General features: G+C 49.5%; 5 protein-coding genes across 5 annotated transcripts; 3 read left to right on the forward strand and 2 right to left on the reverse strand.

Moving 5' to 3' along the window:
* Nucleotides 1-578: 578 nt before the first annotated feature.
* FPOAC1_004982 (uncharacterized protein) lies at nucleotides 579-3,547 on the reverse strand (the record flags this gene model as incomplete). Its single annotated transcript, XM_044849516.1, has 5 exons — nucleotides 579-811; nucleotides 862-1,674; nucleotides 1,724-3,041; nucleotides 3,100-3,410; nucleotides 3,472-3,547. The coding sequence occupies 5 exons, from the start codon at nucleotides 3,545-3,547 to the stop codon at nucleotides 579-581; spliced, it is 2,751 nt and encodes a 916-aa protein (XP_044708226.1).
* Nucleotides 3,548-4,453: 906 nt separating this feature from the next.
* On the forward strand, nucleotides 4,454-5,604 carry FPOAC1_004983 (uncharacterized protein; the record flags this gene model as incomplete). The annotated part of the gene is made up of 2 exons (XM_044849517.1): nucleotides 4,454-4,754; nucleotides 4,808-5,604. The coding sequence occupies 2 exons, from the start codon at nucleotides 4,454-4,456 to the stop codon at nucleotides 5,602-5,604; spliced, it is 1,098 nt and encodes a 365-aa protein (XP_044708227.1).
* A 1,423-nt stretch (nucleotides 5,605-7,027) lies between these two features.
* On the forward strand, nucleotides 7,028-8,698 carry FPOAC1_004984 (uncharacterized protein; the record flags this gene model as incomplete). Its single annotated transcript, XM_044849518.1, has 3 exons — nucleotides 7,028-7,247; nucleotides 7,304-8,379; nucleotides 8,432-8,698. 3 exons carry the CDS (start codon nucleotides 7,028-7,030, stop codon nucleotides 8,696-8,698), a joined length of 1,563 nt encoding a protein of 520 aa, XP_044708228.1.
* A 1,732-nt stretch (nucleotides 8,699-10,430) lies between these two features.
* Nucleotides 10,431-12,467, forward strand: FPOAC1_004985 (uncharacterized protein; the record flags this gene model as incomplete). Its single annotated transcript, XM_044849519.1, has 7 exons — nucleotides 10,431-10,470; nucleotides 10,521-10,756; nucleotides 10,807-11,172; nucleotides 11,228-11,387; nucleotides 11,438-11,698; nucleotides 11,746-12,080; nucleotides 12,135-12,467. The coding sequence occupies 7 exons, from the start codon at nucleotides 10,431-10,433 to the stop codon at nucleotides 12,465-12,467; spliced, it is 1,731 nt and encodes a 576-aa protein (XP_044708229.1).
* A 793-nt stretch (nucleotides 12,468-13,260) lies between these two features.
* On the reverse strand, nucleotides 13,261-15,858 carry FPOAC1_004986 (uncharacterized protein; the record flags this gene model as incomplete). Its single annotated transcript, XM_044849520.1, has 1 exon — nucleotides 13,261-15,858. The coding sequence occupies one exon, from the start codon at nucleotides 15,856-15,858 to the stop codon at nucleotides 13,261-13,263; it is 2,598 nt and encodes an 865-aa protein (XP_044708230.1).
* Nucleotides 15,859-16,197: the final 339 nt, after the last annotated feature.

A 16,197-nucleotide genomic window follows, 5' to 3' on the forward strand; every position in this document is an offset into this window, starting at 1 on the left:
ATTCATCGAATGCCGAAACAGGGCACTAACATCCGCTGGGTCTTCAAGGCGTTGCTTTCTTTGTATCTTGCATAGTGTGTCTTTGTCCAGTCAATACATCCACTTTCCCAGCAAACAATAACCCAACATTACAGACAAGATCAAGCTTCAAGCAAATACTTACAAGCACGACGTTCATCGGGATAAGACTTCTCTCTTATTCCTTGAAGCAACGATGCCTGATATGTTGTTACTCAAACGCCAGCTTCACATACGAACCTGGCATCATATCAAACTCACGTACAAGCTTGACAAAATTCTATCTTTTTGCAACAAATCTCATGGTCACAATTACCATGCCTCAATAAAAACATGCTCTTACACCTTCGTCGCTTCCATCTACCCAATCAATGAATATACATTCCCCCTCTTCACTTTTTACGAGCCTTGGACCAACCACCACACCAATTTTGTGACAAGGGAAAATGAATCGTAAATAATCACATTACTCGCCACACACTCGTACGGTATGTTCTAAAACCCGAGACAAAGCTTTCGATACATCATTATCCTTTCAACGCCGGCTTTGCTTCTCATCTTTAAGCGACTGACGCGATAACTAGGCCAGCCACATTCTCCTCCTCGCTTCGCACCGTGATCTTTGTCGTGACACCTGTTTTTGATGAGTACGCCATTCTCACGTTGGCAATCACGCGGCCTCCGCCAACTGTCTTGCCCAGAAGCTTGAGTGTGTGAGTGGTCTGGTTGACGGGTACATCGGTACCCTCTAGTGGCTGCAGAGACAAAGCCTTTGTAAGTTGCTCCGTGGCATCTGCGAGTTTATTAGCGTTGTGTTTTGCAAAGTCTCAGCGATCAACGTACCTGCGATGCTCTCCATACCACTCAATTGGAGGGTTTCTGTCACCTCCTCGCCGGAAGCGCCAATCTGCTCCCAGATATGGCTAAAGTTACCGGCAAAGGTGGGGATCACGTAGTCGCTACCGGAAAGGTCAAACTCGGCCACCTCATACTCATCATCGTAGCCAGTATCCTCAGGTTCGCCCGTTGAGGGGTCAATCTCCTTGCTGGTGAACTTGAGAACGTTGCTGAAGGTAGAGATAGGCAGAGAAGCCTCGCCGCCAATCTTCTTGAAGGCCACGTAGACCTTGCCGGGCTCATCAGTTGAGAGCTTCTCGGCCTGGATAATGAAGACCTCCTCGAGTTCCTCGTCGTCAGCAGGGGTGGCAACGATTGAGACGTTCTCGAGGACCGTGTCGGGCAAGGTGTTTTTGACCTCGTATTGGAGAACAATGTGCTCCTTGAAGATATGCTTGACTAGAGAAACAACGTACTCGGTCTCGGCCTCGGTAAGCTCGATAAGAGGCGAAGACTTGAGCACATTGCCAAACTCCTGCATCTCAGGAATCTCCATGAGCTCCTGGGCATACTTTTGAGCCTGAGCAGAGGCAGTCGCAACGGCCTCCGCACCGGTGGTTTTGGTAGGGCCAACCTTGGGGGCCTTGAGGGTAGGAGTAGTGGCGATCAGCTTCTTAGATCGGTCCTCGGCATCAGCCTGCTCCCGGGTAACCACGGGAATCTTGGAGATGTCGAAAGGGCTGTCGAAAGCAGATGCATCGTCCGAGGTGACGTACATGACGAGCTGCTGCTCGAAGTAGGGGAGAGAGAACATGTTCTCTATAGCTGTATTAGTAAACGTTTGTCTGTAGGGGTTATTTTTTCTTACCATTCTTGACGAATCGAACGGCCATCTCGTCATCCTCCTCATTCATAAGCTTGAGGTTGAGAGCAGCACGATCACGGACCTCATCATCAACATCGTCCAAGCATCGGGTAAGGAGAACTCGAACACTGCTCTTGACATCAGGGTCTTTCTGGCCAACGCCAAACTTGGCGAGCGCGGTAACGGCAGCAGCTCGGACGATAGCGTTCTCGAGAACCACTCGGTTATAGATGTATCGGATGTACTTCGTAGGCTGGGCAGTCTTTGGACCCTCCAGACCAATAAGGTGGAGGATTCGGACAGCCAGCTTGGTGAACTCGCAATCCTCGATAAATTCGCAAAGGTGGGCGAGCGCATCCTCCTTAGAATCGGGAACAAACTTGATCAAATCAAACATGCTCTCCACAACAGCCCTCTTAAACTCATAACCACCCTCGTCACGCAGGATACCACTGAGGAAAGTAAGCATACCAGCCTGCTTGCTGGGGAACTTGAGACAAAGTGTTCGGATAGCTTCAACGATTGTAATCTTGAACTCGTCGGTGATTTCGGACATGAAGGTTGAGATCTGCTTCATTAAACGGTCGACACTGGCCTCGTTACCGGTCTTGAGTAGTGTGGTAATGGCGAAAGTAGCAATAGATCGGTTGCTGTTGGAGATGAGGAGCTCGATATCGGGGTTGCAGGGGTTGACGGCGTTGGGCTTGAAGCTGGCGAAGTTGTGGAGGATTCGGAGAGCGGCAAACTTGGTAACAGCACGAGGAGAGGTCAGGAAGAGCTGAAGGACATGGACAGCTTGCGACACCTCAGCGTCCGTAACATCTCGCATGTCGCAGATGGCCTTGGCAGCTTCAAAGTTGACCATTTCGCTCTTGTGTCGCAGCCAACCATCGAGAAGTTGCATCATGGGTTTCCTCAATGAAGCATCCTCCTCGGCTAGCTGTGCTGCAAGTCGAACCAGCATAACGATAGCAGCAGGACTCTTGAGAGCTCCAGGAGCTCCGAATTGCTGGACCATCTTGACCAGGGCCATTCGGTCGTGCATGCGCATTTGGTACAGGAGACCAACAGCGTGGTATTGCGACATGGTCGAGTGGTTCATGGGGACCTGGCTGCTGGATGTGGAGAAACCGAGGGAAAAGCCACCAGAGGACTTGCTGGACGCAGCAGCCTCCTGTGTCTCGCTCTGCCATCGTCGTACGACATCCTTTGCGATCGGTAAGAGGTGGTAGGATGAAACCAGGGCGGCCGAAGATACGGAGGGGTTCTTGTCGACAATTGCAGTCTTCATAACTCGTTCGATCGATTGGACGGTCGTGGCCTTTTCAACATTGTCAGCATCCAGGGGTGTCGGTGTACCTCCAAGCAAAGCCACCTACATCGATAATGCGGCAGAGCGCACGTATAGCATTGGGTCGGTAAATTGTATCGGTGCTACCTCCAGTATCCTTCATAATCGTGCTAGTAACCATAATGATATCCTCGGCCGAGTTGGCAAGCTCCTTGATAATAAGGTGAACCATCTGTCGGAGACTGGCATCCTTGTTCTGGAAGAGCTTGGAGATACCAAAGAAGAGGGTTGTAGCTTCGTTGGTGGGAAACTTCTCTCCGGTGTACAGAAGGAGAGCGATCTTTGTGAGGAGAATGCGACATCGTCGAGGTTGGATAGGGGAGCTGTTGAAGAGTCGTGCTGTTCAACTATTTAGCTTAACTGTGGGGGAGAAGGTAAAGGGCAATTGTAAGAGACGGACCTTCTTGGAAAACCTGGGTTCTATCCACCTTGACCAACCCGAGGTCCGCGTCTTCATCCTTTTTGCCGTAACTCATGTTGGGCAATTGGGTTGTGAGTTAAAGGTTTGGTCGAGGGAGACTTGAGGTTGCGGTCGAAACGCTCCTAAGGTAGAATCACCACGTCGCAGTTACGCTTCAGGGATGAGTGGTGCCTCGTCACGTGACGCTATCAGCCCCTTATCGGAGTGATTCGTGTCAACTTGTCGTATTCAGCTGCATCAGATATAGAATGAGGGAGATTGACAAGATTTTATTAAAAGACAAGATTAAACTTGATACTCATTCTTCTGGTTTATATATCTACTATGCAGATGCTAGTTTGTACCATTATTTTTGCCTCATGCGAAATACTAGCTGTATGCTGATCTGCTGGAGAATGGAGCATGTAGGTTCAAGTACCCGCATCATTGTACTTTTGAAGGTTGTCTATTCACCGACAGAAACCCAAATAGTCTCCCCTGCTCAAGAGCTTTCTCATAGTTTGGTAAATGATACAATACAGAAGATGCATCAAGTGCTTTGGAGTTTTCTCTTATTCGTGTATAGACTCCATGTTAGGTAACGTTAAATCATTGATCATGTATCGATCCACTTCCCCAAAGTCGGATTAAAGAATATAGGTAGGTAGTATGTACTTGACGGCAGCAAACTACCAATGCAATGCATCGCTTTACTGACTCAGTAGTATAAACCAATGCCTATATACTTACATGCACTCTATCAGGATTAATCTATCATTTGAAATAAAATAAAACTATCAATTTTCACTGATATTCTTCTCATATAAAGACCAAGGTGACATCATGTCGACCCTGAAGAATAGAACCCACCCACTCCGAACTTCACCAGTCAGAGACCCAGTTTTCCGGTTCGCATCTTTGATCTTTGAACCCTTCCAGCTTGACTACCTCAACTCCATTGCACAACCTAACTCAGCCCAAGATGAATTCTGTAACTCGATTACCACTGCGCATTGCGCCTCGACTCGTTCAGCATCCGTCATTCGTTCGTCCGATTCACTCGACCGTTGTCAAGGCCGCCAATGTCGCTCCGGTTGTCGGCACGGGCCCTCCTCCAGAGCCTCCAGTTCAAGCCCAAGATGTCCACCAACGAGTCGCCAGGAGGAGAAGGCAGGCTGAGATGCTCAAGAACGCCAAGGAACTTCGAACAGCTAGTGGTGGAAAGGCCGGTGGTGCTTTGAAGAAGCGATTCTGGAAAGATGTTACTGTTCAGGAAGTGGATGGTAAGCAATTGGCATTGAACCCCGCCACTATCGCATACTAATCATGAGATCAGGAGCTCTTCAAGTCTTCCTTGATACACGACCTTTGAGACACCCCTCTACCAAAGCGATTGTTCGAATCCCCATTACAAAGCCCGACCTTGCCTCCGCCCTCGCTCTTGAATGGGACCTCTTGACTTCGGCTCAAGATGCTACCAGACATCACTTGATCCCACTCACAAGCCTTACTTGCCGAGCTCTCGATATTGCTGAGGCTGACAACGCCCCCGGTTCTGATATTTCAGAGATCCGAAGCTCAATTGCCACTGTATTGCTACGATACCTCGACACCGACTCGATCCTCTGCTGGAACCCTCCTGCCGGAGAGCATGACCTTAAGAACGATGCTGGAGAATCACTACGAGACGTACAAAAGCGCACCGCTGACGATATTGTGTCTTTTCTCACAACTCATGTCTGGCCAGGCATCACCATCAGCCCAGTTCTGGACGGACACTCCCTCTTGCCTCAGTCACAAGCCCCCGGAGTCCGTGAAATCATCCAAGGTTGGGTTGTCGGCCTCGATGCTTTCGAGATTGCGGGACTTGAGCGGGCTGTATTGGCTGGCAAAAGTCTGCTTGCCGCTGCGAGGTTGGTCGTAGAGTGGAGCGAAGGTTCAGTGGGCAAGGGTAATCTGTACAATGGCAATAAGTTTGGCGTTGAGGAGGCCGCCGTTGCTACCAGTCTTGAGGTTAATTGGCAGACCATGCAGTGGGGAGAGGTCGAGGATACTCATGACGTTAACAAGGAGGATGTGAGAAGACAGCTGGGTAGTGTTGTCTTGTTGGTTTCTGGAACAGGCAAGGCTTGAGATCAAAGTATAAAACGGATGGTATAAACGGCCTGGATTGGCTTGTAGAATAAAATGACATGTACAATAGAATAAATCTTGATAATTCCATGAACCTCGACGCCTTTGACGGACCTGAACACGCATCGTCAACTACATTCACGACGATGTTTAGATCAAGTCACACAGAGATGGTGATGAGGTGTTGGACATCATATGAATTAGCATCCGTCAATTAAATGTTGTTCATTTATGAAGAACCCTAGTCATACCCTGCACCCGTCTCTAGACAAGGGTTCCAGCTGAGTGCAACAGATAATTAAACTCAGACAGCCGCACTTCTTTTAATTGAAAGGATGACCAATTATGAGAGATGGCATGCTGGGATAATCATGGGAGAATGGGCAAAGATTGTCTCATGGCTGGTGATCAAGATAAAGTTGCCGTGTCGTTGAGACCGAGTAACGCTACCCGATGACAGCGGAAAGAACCTTTTGAGTTTATTTCATCCTTAAATTGAATAAATTGTATAAATGAATATTCTATTGAACCAACATCCAATGGTTTCACACGTTATTTCATTCAACGTCTCACTGCTGTATGACTCGTTGTCAGCCAAACATGTCGTATTTGTTCAAGCCTCTTCATTTCAAAAACAACGCCTTCACCGTCGTACGCCGCCAAGGGACGGAATTGCCACGGGTAGCATATATCTAATCCCAATCGAGATATCAAAGACATCATCCCATGTAAGAAAAGGCCGCGCAAGCCCCCTCTAGTGTTGAAATGCCCTTTGAATGGGGATTTTAAAGCTGAATCATGGCCAAGACAACTTAAACTGGTCACCCATGTCTCTTGTGACCTTTTGGACTGGCTGGTTAGGTTGTTTCCCGGGGACCTAGAGAGGGGGCGGAGTAGGTTGGGATGAATAATCCAAGCTAGGGACCAAGCTGAACGGATTGCACCTGTAGTGAGACAAGGGTGATGCCTTGAAATGACGCTTTTGGTCCAAGTATTGAAAGGCATTGTCATGAATGTTAATCACCGACATTGTATGTTTGTCTCGTCATGACCGTCTTACGATTAACTTGGACACAGCAAAGAGAGTAAAACTCCCCTGACGCCCCAACGCCATTAAATGCAGGTCCAGAATCCATAGACTACGTCAACCAAACAAACCATTTCAGCCGTACCGTAATGTAGATAGCACAAAAGACCAGATCCTGGGCTATGCCTTGGCAGACCGACCAGGACTAATTCAGCCCAGATGGGGGGCGGGAGAAACGCCACCAACGATCGACAGCCATTCAATCTACGTCGTAATGCTTGTTTGTTTAAAGATGGGCGCTGCGCTACCTCTGAGCTTCCTCTTGCATTCGCACATTTACTTGATGTACCATCATTTATTTGTATTTTTATTCGTAAATACAAAAAGAATATCATTATGAGGTGGACTACGATAAGTGTGGCAGTCGCTGTCCTGGGCGATGTCGCCAGCGTCAACGCTGTCAGTTTTCCCAGATCCAAGACCGGCAAAGGTTATCTATCCATGCATGTCGGCACCACCGAAAGATCAAAGAACAAGCAGCACGACAAGCGACAAGATTCAGACGAGGCTATTGCAGTGCGACTCGAGAATAAAGATTTCTTCTATACCACAGACAGTGCGTTGTCAACGTTCCATCATCGCCGTCCTTGTCCCTCTAACAAGATGATACAGTCGAGATCGGAACTCCTCCCCAGAAAGTAACCGTCCTACTCGATACCGGATCGAACGAACTCTGGGTTAATCCAGATTGTCAGGAAGCGCAAAGTGCTCTTCAGTATCGTCAATGCCTTGCCTTTGGTCAATATGATCCCGACAAGTCAGATACACCACCCATCGGCCCCTTCGGCGGCGAGACGCTCAACTATGGGGATAGTAGTGATAAAAGTACACATACGTCAGCATCAATTGTGTTTTGGACCGATCAGTTTAGATTTGGCGAGGATGAGCTAAGTAACCAGACCTTTGGTGTCTTGGTCGAGAGTTCTGGCATTGCAACTGGGATTTTAGGTCTAGCTCCGGACCTGAGAGAAGGCTTTGATAGCAATGAGCCTTACAGTTTGTTGCTCACCTCGATGGCTGACCAAGGCCTGATCAATAGCCGGGTCTTTGCCCTTGATCTGAGGCATTCCGACGACACCGAAGGAGCTCTTATATACGGCGGAATTGACCGCAGCAAGTACATTGGCGAACTGGAAACTGTCGATATTATCAGAGGCGAAGGCGGCGAATACCGTCTTGCTACTAGATTGGACAGTCTCGGAGTGACAATCAACGGCAGAACCTCCACCATTCGTGTTTCGAGATCTGACTCAAATGTCATGCTCGACTCCGGAACAACACTTTCCCGTATGCACATGTCTGTGGCGCAACCTATTCTGGAGGAACTCGGTGCTCAAAACGATGGCGAGGGCTTCTACACGACCGACTGTCGAAACCGGGAGCTTGATGCCACCGTTGATTTTGGCTTTGGGAACAAGGTTATAAAGGTCGCTCTCAGTGACTTTATCCTCGAGCTAGGTCCTGGATCATGCTACATTGGTCTCGTCCCCACCACTGACCAGCAAATCCTGGGAGACTCTGTTCTACGTGCTGGATATTTCGTTTTCGATTGGGATAATGAGAAGATCCATCTCGCCCAGGCTGCAGATTGCGGTGATGAGGATATTGTTGCTGTCGGTTCCGGCTCTGACGCTGTGCCTAGTGAGACGGGCAAGTGCAAGAGCTCTGATATCACAGCTACCGGACGTGTAAGTCACAGGAAGTAATGCTACGATTCGATAGTACTGACAAACTTCACAGGGTGGCGCTACTCGCACAGGCAACTCATTCCCTACAGGAGCATACACAACCACTTACACCATCACTTCGTGTCCAGACTTTGAGCGCGAGTGCGTAACAGGCGTCGTGACAACGCAGACCTTTAGCGAACGTCCAACCGTTACTGTCACCTCTGGCGCAGGTGGCGACGGTGACGGCGATGATGATAACGCCGCATGGCAGCCCATGCCTCTGGGCTGGGTGTTTGTTGTCGTTGGTGGTTTTGCTCTGGGCCTGAACCTGGTTTAGAATATGAGGATATGATTGTACATATTTTGACGACATTTTGACATATTATTATTTGAATTGATAGACCGCATTTAGCGCCTTTACGACTCTATACATTGGCGGTGTTTAATTTCTGTACTTTGGCTTTGTGGTCGTGAATGCTGTGAGATCAGCATCGTTTCAGTTGTTCATGTTAAACAACATATCACTTTCATGCATAAGAATCGCATGCTACCGATTGGGTGTGCATGTTCACTTCCGTTCCGAAATGCATGTGTCACCTCATACATGGCAGCAATTGCTATACATCTTGTGGACTAGACCCCTTAGGTATGTCGTTTCTGTCCGTCGTGCAAGACATATGAGCCACAACGTGGAAGCGCATTGACCGGAGAATTGTCTCTAAATAAAATGTTTAAGACTTGATCATTGGGCCAACACCTCTTGTGGCTTATATAGTGAGGCCTCAACGGTTGTGCACGTTGAGTGATGTCGGATGATGCAGATGGACTCCATTGATCTTTGACTAGCCGTTTTCTTTGCATTTTGGACAGCGATTTGTACCAGTTTTATGTGTCAATGATTTGGCACGGTGTATTGGGAGATATCGACTTGGCTGGTTTGGAAGTTGACGACACTTTAACCACAAACCGCCCCAACAAATCCCCAATTATTGCTACTGGTAGAACTAGGGAAGGGGAAAATATAAGCAATTCATTATGTTTACAGTATTGTAAGTTACTGTGAATGAAAGAGTGATGAGAGTGTATCAAGTATTAGAGTAATCTACAGACGATCGACGATCTGATAAACAGTAGAAGCACGCTTAAATCTCACTTTTCGATCCCTCTTTCGGCGATCAACCCTTCTATGACTGGCAGACGGTACAGGGTGATAAAGGCGCAATGTAAGCTTATATGCAAGTTTAATTGAACTCTGATGATTAATGAAACCTTGTGTCTATTAAGACGTTGATTGATCAGACTCCAAGATGAAATGGACGCGATCTTTGTAGAGGACACGAAGATGGGTCGTCAACATGATGCGAAGTACAGTCTCAAAGTAGCTCTCATGTGAATACACGGGAAATAAACCCCTCGTGAACGGATACTTACTTTGTTGTTACTCCAGCCATAAAAAAGGTTACCAGGTGAATCTATTTCATCTCAATGAACCCATCTTATCTCAATAAGTTGTTATCTCATCCTGAGTGATTTCGATCGACGTGCGGAATGAGCGGAAAAATTGGGCGATGTCGTGATTTTGGACCGAGGTATCGGCATTAATTGCCATGACCAATACCTGTCGTTGGTCCACTTCCCCATTATTTAGCTACACCGCAGAAGCGGACCAAGCTCTGGAAGGTAACGGTAAGTCATCAAATAGCTTACCACTTTATAAGAGCCTCAAGTGGTCTTCTGATTATGCAGCTCATTCCTCATTAGCTAAGACGAAACAAGCCTCCAAGATGCCACTATCGGGATTGGCGACTGCACCATGGCTTTTAGCATCACAGCCAAGATTCTTTTACATACCCTGATATCAGTGTGGAGAAAATGGAATCACGCTAAATTAGACCTTCCCCAGATCTAAAGTGACACCCCGAGGTACAGCATGATTCAGTCTAACGGGGCAGTCTAGTCTACCTAGTCCACTGTACATATTTCAGCTCTTGCCGTCACATTTTCCTCTTTCCAATCCATATCTTTTACTCTCATACTCTTCAACTTCTATCTAGTCTCCGTTGTTCACAATGGTCTTCTACCCGCCTTCCTTTGTTAAGCTCCCATTCGGTAACATCCCCTGACTCAAACCTCACAACCTGTTTACTCACACTTCTCAGATCCCCCAGACTCTGTCACCGTCCCAGAGTTTATTTTCAGAGAAGATGGTGTCCGCAAACCTCACTCCAGGTCCAAGAATCCCTTTACATGCGGTATATCTGGCAAAACATACACCACCGCAGAGGTCATTGAGCGCCAGAAGCTTCTCGCACGCGCTCTCGCCAGGCGTCTAGGATATGATATCCGCGAGGGCACCGAGTGGGACAGAGTCGTGGCGCTGTACTCTGTCAACACGGTTTGTGTAACTTCACGTATTGGACCGGCTCAAAAACTGACATTGCAAAGATTGACTACATTACCATGACCCATGCTGTCCATCGTCTCAATGGTATCGTCACACCTGCCAGCGCCGCTTATTCCGCACCTGAACTTGAGCATCAACTTCGATCTTCTGGCGCAAACGCACTATTTACCTGCGTTCCCCTTCTCGAGGTTGCTCTTCAAGCAGCGAAAGCCGCCGGCATTCCTGAAGATCGCATCTTTCTCTTACCCGTTCCTGGGGCCGAGAGTAAGCAACCTTTCAAATCAATCGACGATTTGGTCGCAGAGGGTAAAGACGCGCCTGAGCTGAAACCCTTGGATTGGACCAAGGGTCAGGGTGAGAGGCAAGTGGCGTATTTGTGTTACTCTAGTGGAACATCCGGTCTTCCTGTAAGTCTCAACCTCACATTTTGAACCGCGGGACAAGTCACTCATCCGATTATAGAAAGCCGTTCAAATTACTCATCGCAATGTCATTGCGAATGTTCTCCAAGCGACAGTCCAGAACGAAGAAGGCCGGAAAGCCGTCGGTGTAGACGCCCAGATCCAGCTTGGCCTTTTGCCATTAAGCCACATTTACGGCCTAGTCCCAGTTGCACACTACGGTAAGTGACGGTTCTTACATATGCTTTACAATCACTGACATAAAGTCAAGGTATGTACAACGGTGATGAGACAATCATCCTTCCCAAGTTTGATCTCAAACTGCTTCTTTCTGCTATCCAGCGTTTCAAGATTCAGCAAATGGCCCTTGTACCGCCTATCTTTATCCAAATGATGAGTGATTATGCCGAGTGCCAAAAGTATGACCTCAACTCTGTACGTTTCATCTTTAGCGGTGCTGCGCCTCTTGGAAAGGAAACAACGCTCGATTTGAACAAACACTGGCCCAGCTGGAGAATCTGCCAAGGCTACGGTATGAAACCCGCTTCCTCAACCCCTAACTCGTAGCTAACTCTCCAGGCCTCACTGAAACTTCTCCTGTCGTGACTTCAACAAGCGAACTCGACATTGATCCCGGCTCTTCTGGAACTCTCCTGCCAGGTTTAAAAGCAAAGGTCATTGATGCAGAGGGTAAAGAAGTTACGGAATACAATAAGCCCGGAGAACTCTATGTTCAAGGTCCCACCGTCGTCCTCGGCTATCTCAATAATGCAAAAGCTACGGCAGAGACATTCGTGCACCACGATGACGGTCGCTGGATGAGAACAGGCGATGAGGTTATTGTACGAAAATCAGCAAAGGGAACAGAGCATTTTGTTATTGTTGATCGTATCAAGGAGCTCATCAAAGTCAAGGTAAAAATTCCACTTTTCCACGTCCTGAGCTCGGTTATTGACACGCTAAAATAGGGTCACCAAGTCGCCCCTGCAGAGCTCGAAGCCCATTTGCTCACTCACCCCCTCGTAGACGACTGCGCCGTTATCCAAGTTCCCGATCTCCGCGCTGGCGAAGTCCCAAAGGCTTTCGTCGTCAGGGCACCTCAGGCAAAGGGCAAGTCGGACGATGAGGTGACTCAGAGCATCAACAAGCATGTCGAAGAGCACAAAGCCCGACACAAGTGGTTGAAGGGCGGTATTGAATTCATCGACGTGATTCCCAAGAGCCCTAGTGGTAAGATCCTGAGGCGCTTGCTGCGAGACCGTGAGAAGCAGGCAAGGAAGGAGAAGGGTGCCAAGCTGTAGAGGCTTGTTTGAACGTTTCTAGGTCCTCGGGATAAATGCCAGATAGCGTGCACTGTCTTATACCCTGTAATTTGAGACGGTTGAAGTAGAATACAGATGTGAACATTTTGGTCTCAATGCAGTAAGTCGGTGTCAATGATAGTAAGAACTGAAGTTTTATGGTGATTCGAAACTCAAATATATGTGACGTAGAATGCAGCTACGATACGTTCAACATCAACACACAGAATTTTGGTAATGTCTTATGAACGAATAATGAGAACAACTGTTGATCGGGCTTATATTCCGTGCTCCTCGTCTGCTAGGGGCAGTCAGGTAGCTGTCTACAACACCTTTCAGCTTGGGCAGGTTCACGTTTGGAAAGCCCAACACTGCAAGCCTATGTCAAAGTCACTTCATAATCACATTTTACAAATCACCAGCCATGGATGGAGCAGAAGGAATCGATTTAAAACAAATAATTCAATATTAACATTACAACCAGCCAGCGGGTATGTGTGCTGTGTATGCATCTCGGCTCGACTGGTAACTTCCCTTGCTCTTTTTCTTTTTCAATATTTTCTTCGACCTCTAGACTTAATGTCACAAGATGGTCCGGTAAGCACCAAGTCCACCAAAGCATATTTCGTAAGGATCGTGAGAATGATACATGTTTGGATACACTTTCTAACTTCCCTGGAAGCTAGAAAGGTCTCGATTGCGGTAACATACATTTGACATACAGGTCCCGCCTCAGGTACAAAGACCTATTCTATAAACAAGGAAAAACAGAATTGTGCAGAGCGCATGACCTTTAAAGGGCAATGGCAACAGCCAGGATGGCGGCGGCGATGCCCATGCCGTTGCGAGCGGCACCAGCAGTCACGGGAACGCCAGGGGTGGCGGTAGGGGCGGGAAGACCACCAGTACCGACAACGGGCTTGTTGGTGATAAGAGTCTCACCAGCACCGGGAGCCTCGTAGCCGGGGGCGGCAGGAGCCTCAGTACCGGCAGCGGGGACATCAGCGGGGACAGTCTGGGCAGGGATAGGACCGTTACCACCAGGGCCGTCAGTGAAGCCAACCTCGGGGACGACGATCTCAGTCTCAATGGTCTTGACAGTGGAGGATCCCTCAATGGTGGAACCGCCAGTGACGTAAGGCTCAGTGATGGTGGTAGCGACGACGACAGTGGTGTAGTGGGCAGAGGTGATGATGGTGGTGCCTGTAACGGTGATGTGCTCAGTGACAGAGTCGGCACCGGTGGCGATACCGGGGTTCTTCTCGACGTAAGGAGCGCAGATACCCTGGAAGAAGGAGACGGCCTGGGCAACGGTGTCATCGTTCTCAGCGTGGGCGTAAAGGCACTGGAAGACGTTGTCGACGAAGTCCTTGGAGGGGCAGTAGCAGGCAGCGTCAGTGTTGTCCTTGCAGTCCTCAACGAAGTCAAGGAAGGTGTTCAAGCAGCTGGGAACAACATCAGGAACCTCGTAGCCGTCCTTGGGAGCCTCGGGAGTCACAGGCTTCTCATCAGAACCAGTCTCGACGGGCTTGGGGGCCTTGTGGGTGACGGTCTCGATGACAGGGTAGAGAGTGGTAGAAACAGCGACGGTCTCGGTAACAACAGCAGGCTCACCAGCGGTGACAGGGCAGTTGGTGACCTCAGGGCCGCAAGAGGTAATGGTCTTGACCTCAGTCTTGTAGACGGTAGAGACGCTGTCGTAGCTGGTGACGATAGTGGTAGCCTCCTCAGGGACGTCAGTGGTAGCGTTGGGAGAAGAGCCCTCAGTGGTCTTGGCGGGCTTCTCGCCAGCGGGAGCAGTGTAGCCAGGCTTGTCACCACCCTCAACAGGCTTGTCACCAGTGGGCTTCTCGCCAGCAGGCTTAGTACCAGCGGGCTTGTCGCCAGTAAGAGTCTCGGTAACGGGGCAGATGGTGGTAGAGATGGCAACAGTCTCGGTAACAACAACGGGAGTACCAGCAGTGACGGGGCAGTTGGTAACCTCGGGACCGCAAGAAGTAATGGTCTTCACGTCGGTGGTGTAGATGGTAGAGGTGCTGTCGTAGACGGTGGTCTTGACAGAAGTCTCACCAGCAGGAACGGTCTCGGTGCGGTCGGCAACGGGGACAGTGGTCTCCTCACCGGCAGGGACAGTCTTGGTGTTCTCACCAGCGGGAAGGGTCTCAGTGTTCTCACCAGCGGGGAGGGTCTGGGTCTCTTCACCAACAGGGGCAGAGGTGGTCTCGAAAGGAGATGTGACATCGGTGGTCTTGTCACCAGCAGGGACGGTCTTGGTCTCCTCAGCGGGAACAGACTCGGTGTTGTCAGCAACAGGAGCGGTGGTCTCCTCACCAGCAGGGACAGTCTTGGTGTTCTCGCCAGCAGGGACAGTGGTCTCTTCACCAGCGGGGACGGTCTTGGTCTCCTCACCAGCAGGGACAGTGGTCTCTTCACCGGCGGGAACGGTCTCAGTGTTGTCGGCTACAGGGGCGGAGGTGGTCTCAGCAGGGGAGGAGAAGTCAGTGGTCTGCTCGCCGGCAGGGACGGTCTTGGTCTCCTCAACGGGGACAGACTCGGTGTTGTCGGCAACAGGAGCGGTAGTCTCCTCACCAGCAGGGACAGTCTTGGTGTTCTCACCGGCAGGGACAGTATCGGTGTTCTCGCCAGCGGGGATAGTCTCAGTGTTGTCACCGTAAGGAGCAGTGGTCTCGGCGGGAGAGGAGAAGTCGGTGGTCTGCTCCTCAGCGGGAACAGTCTGGGTGTTCTCACCGCTGGGGATAGTCTTGGTCTTGTCGTCGGAGGGGGGGAAAGATGGCTTGGGGTACTTGGGGAAAGAGGGCTTCTCACAGTTGAAATCGATCTGGGGAATCTCAACTCGGCACTTGTCCTTGGGCTTGTTGGGCTGCGGGGGGTAGACGAAGTGAACCTTCTTGGCACCACCACACTGGGTGTTGTAGACATCAGTACCATCCTTGGAACAGTCGGCCTGGTGCTTGCAAATTGAGCCATCAGGCATGTCGTAGTGGAACTCGAGACGGCAGTCGAACTCGGGCTTCACGTGGAACTTGTGGAGAGAGAACTCCTTCTGCTTGCTGCCGGCACCGCATCCGAATGAGGGGGCCTCTTCCTTCTTACCACCACAGTCGGCAAAGATAGACTTGCCAAAGTGTCGGCCAGAGAGATCGCGCTTCGACTTGTCGGTTCCACAGGACCAGCCCTTGAAATCCCAGTCGTTGTACTTCTCGAACTGGCCGAGCTGGAGGTCATCCCACTGCCAGCCCTTCTTCTGGTTCTCCTCACACTTGTTGTCGATAGCTTGAGGAGGGGTGTACTTGGGGGCTTCCTTCCAGTTACCCCAGTGAGCGGAGACCTGGCCGGCAGTGAGAGCCAGAAGGGCAAAGTTGGCCTTCATGGTGAATGATTTATCGGGGTTTGGTAATAATAACTAGTGGTAGATGTAGCGAGTGTATTGTATGAAAAACAGAAATTATAAAATGGAGTCAAAGGAAACGAATGACTTTGACACCGAAAAGAGAAGTTTGATGTAAAGAAAAAAGGGAAAAGAAGAAGGTGAGTGGTGTCGAAAAGAAAGAGTCGATATGCGGGAATGGGATGCATCTATATACCAATCTACAACTCAGTCAAGTTGACCTTTGCAACGGCCGAGCAGGAGAACTGGAGAGCACAAAGGACGTTCCGGCATCTGGTGCCAAACGTGGATGTCCCATTTGGTGATCCATGCAATGCTGGT

The sequence above is a fragment of the Fusarium poae genome, chromosome 2 (assembly GCF_019609905.1).
Source record: "Fusarium poae strain DAOMC 252244 chromosome 2, whole genome shotgun sequence".
NCBI lineage: Eukaryota > Fungi > Ascomycota > Sordariomycetes > Hypocreales > Nectriaceae > Fusarium > Fusarium poae.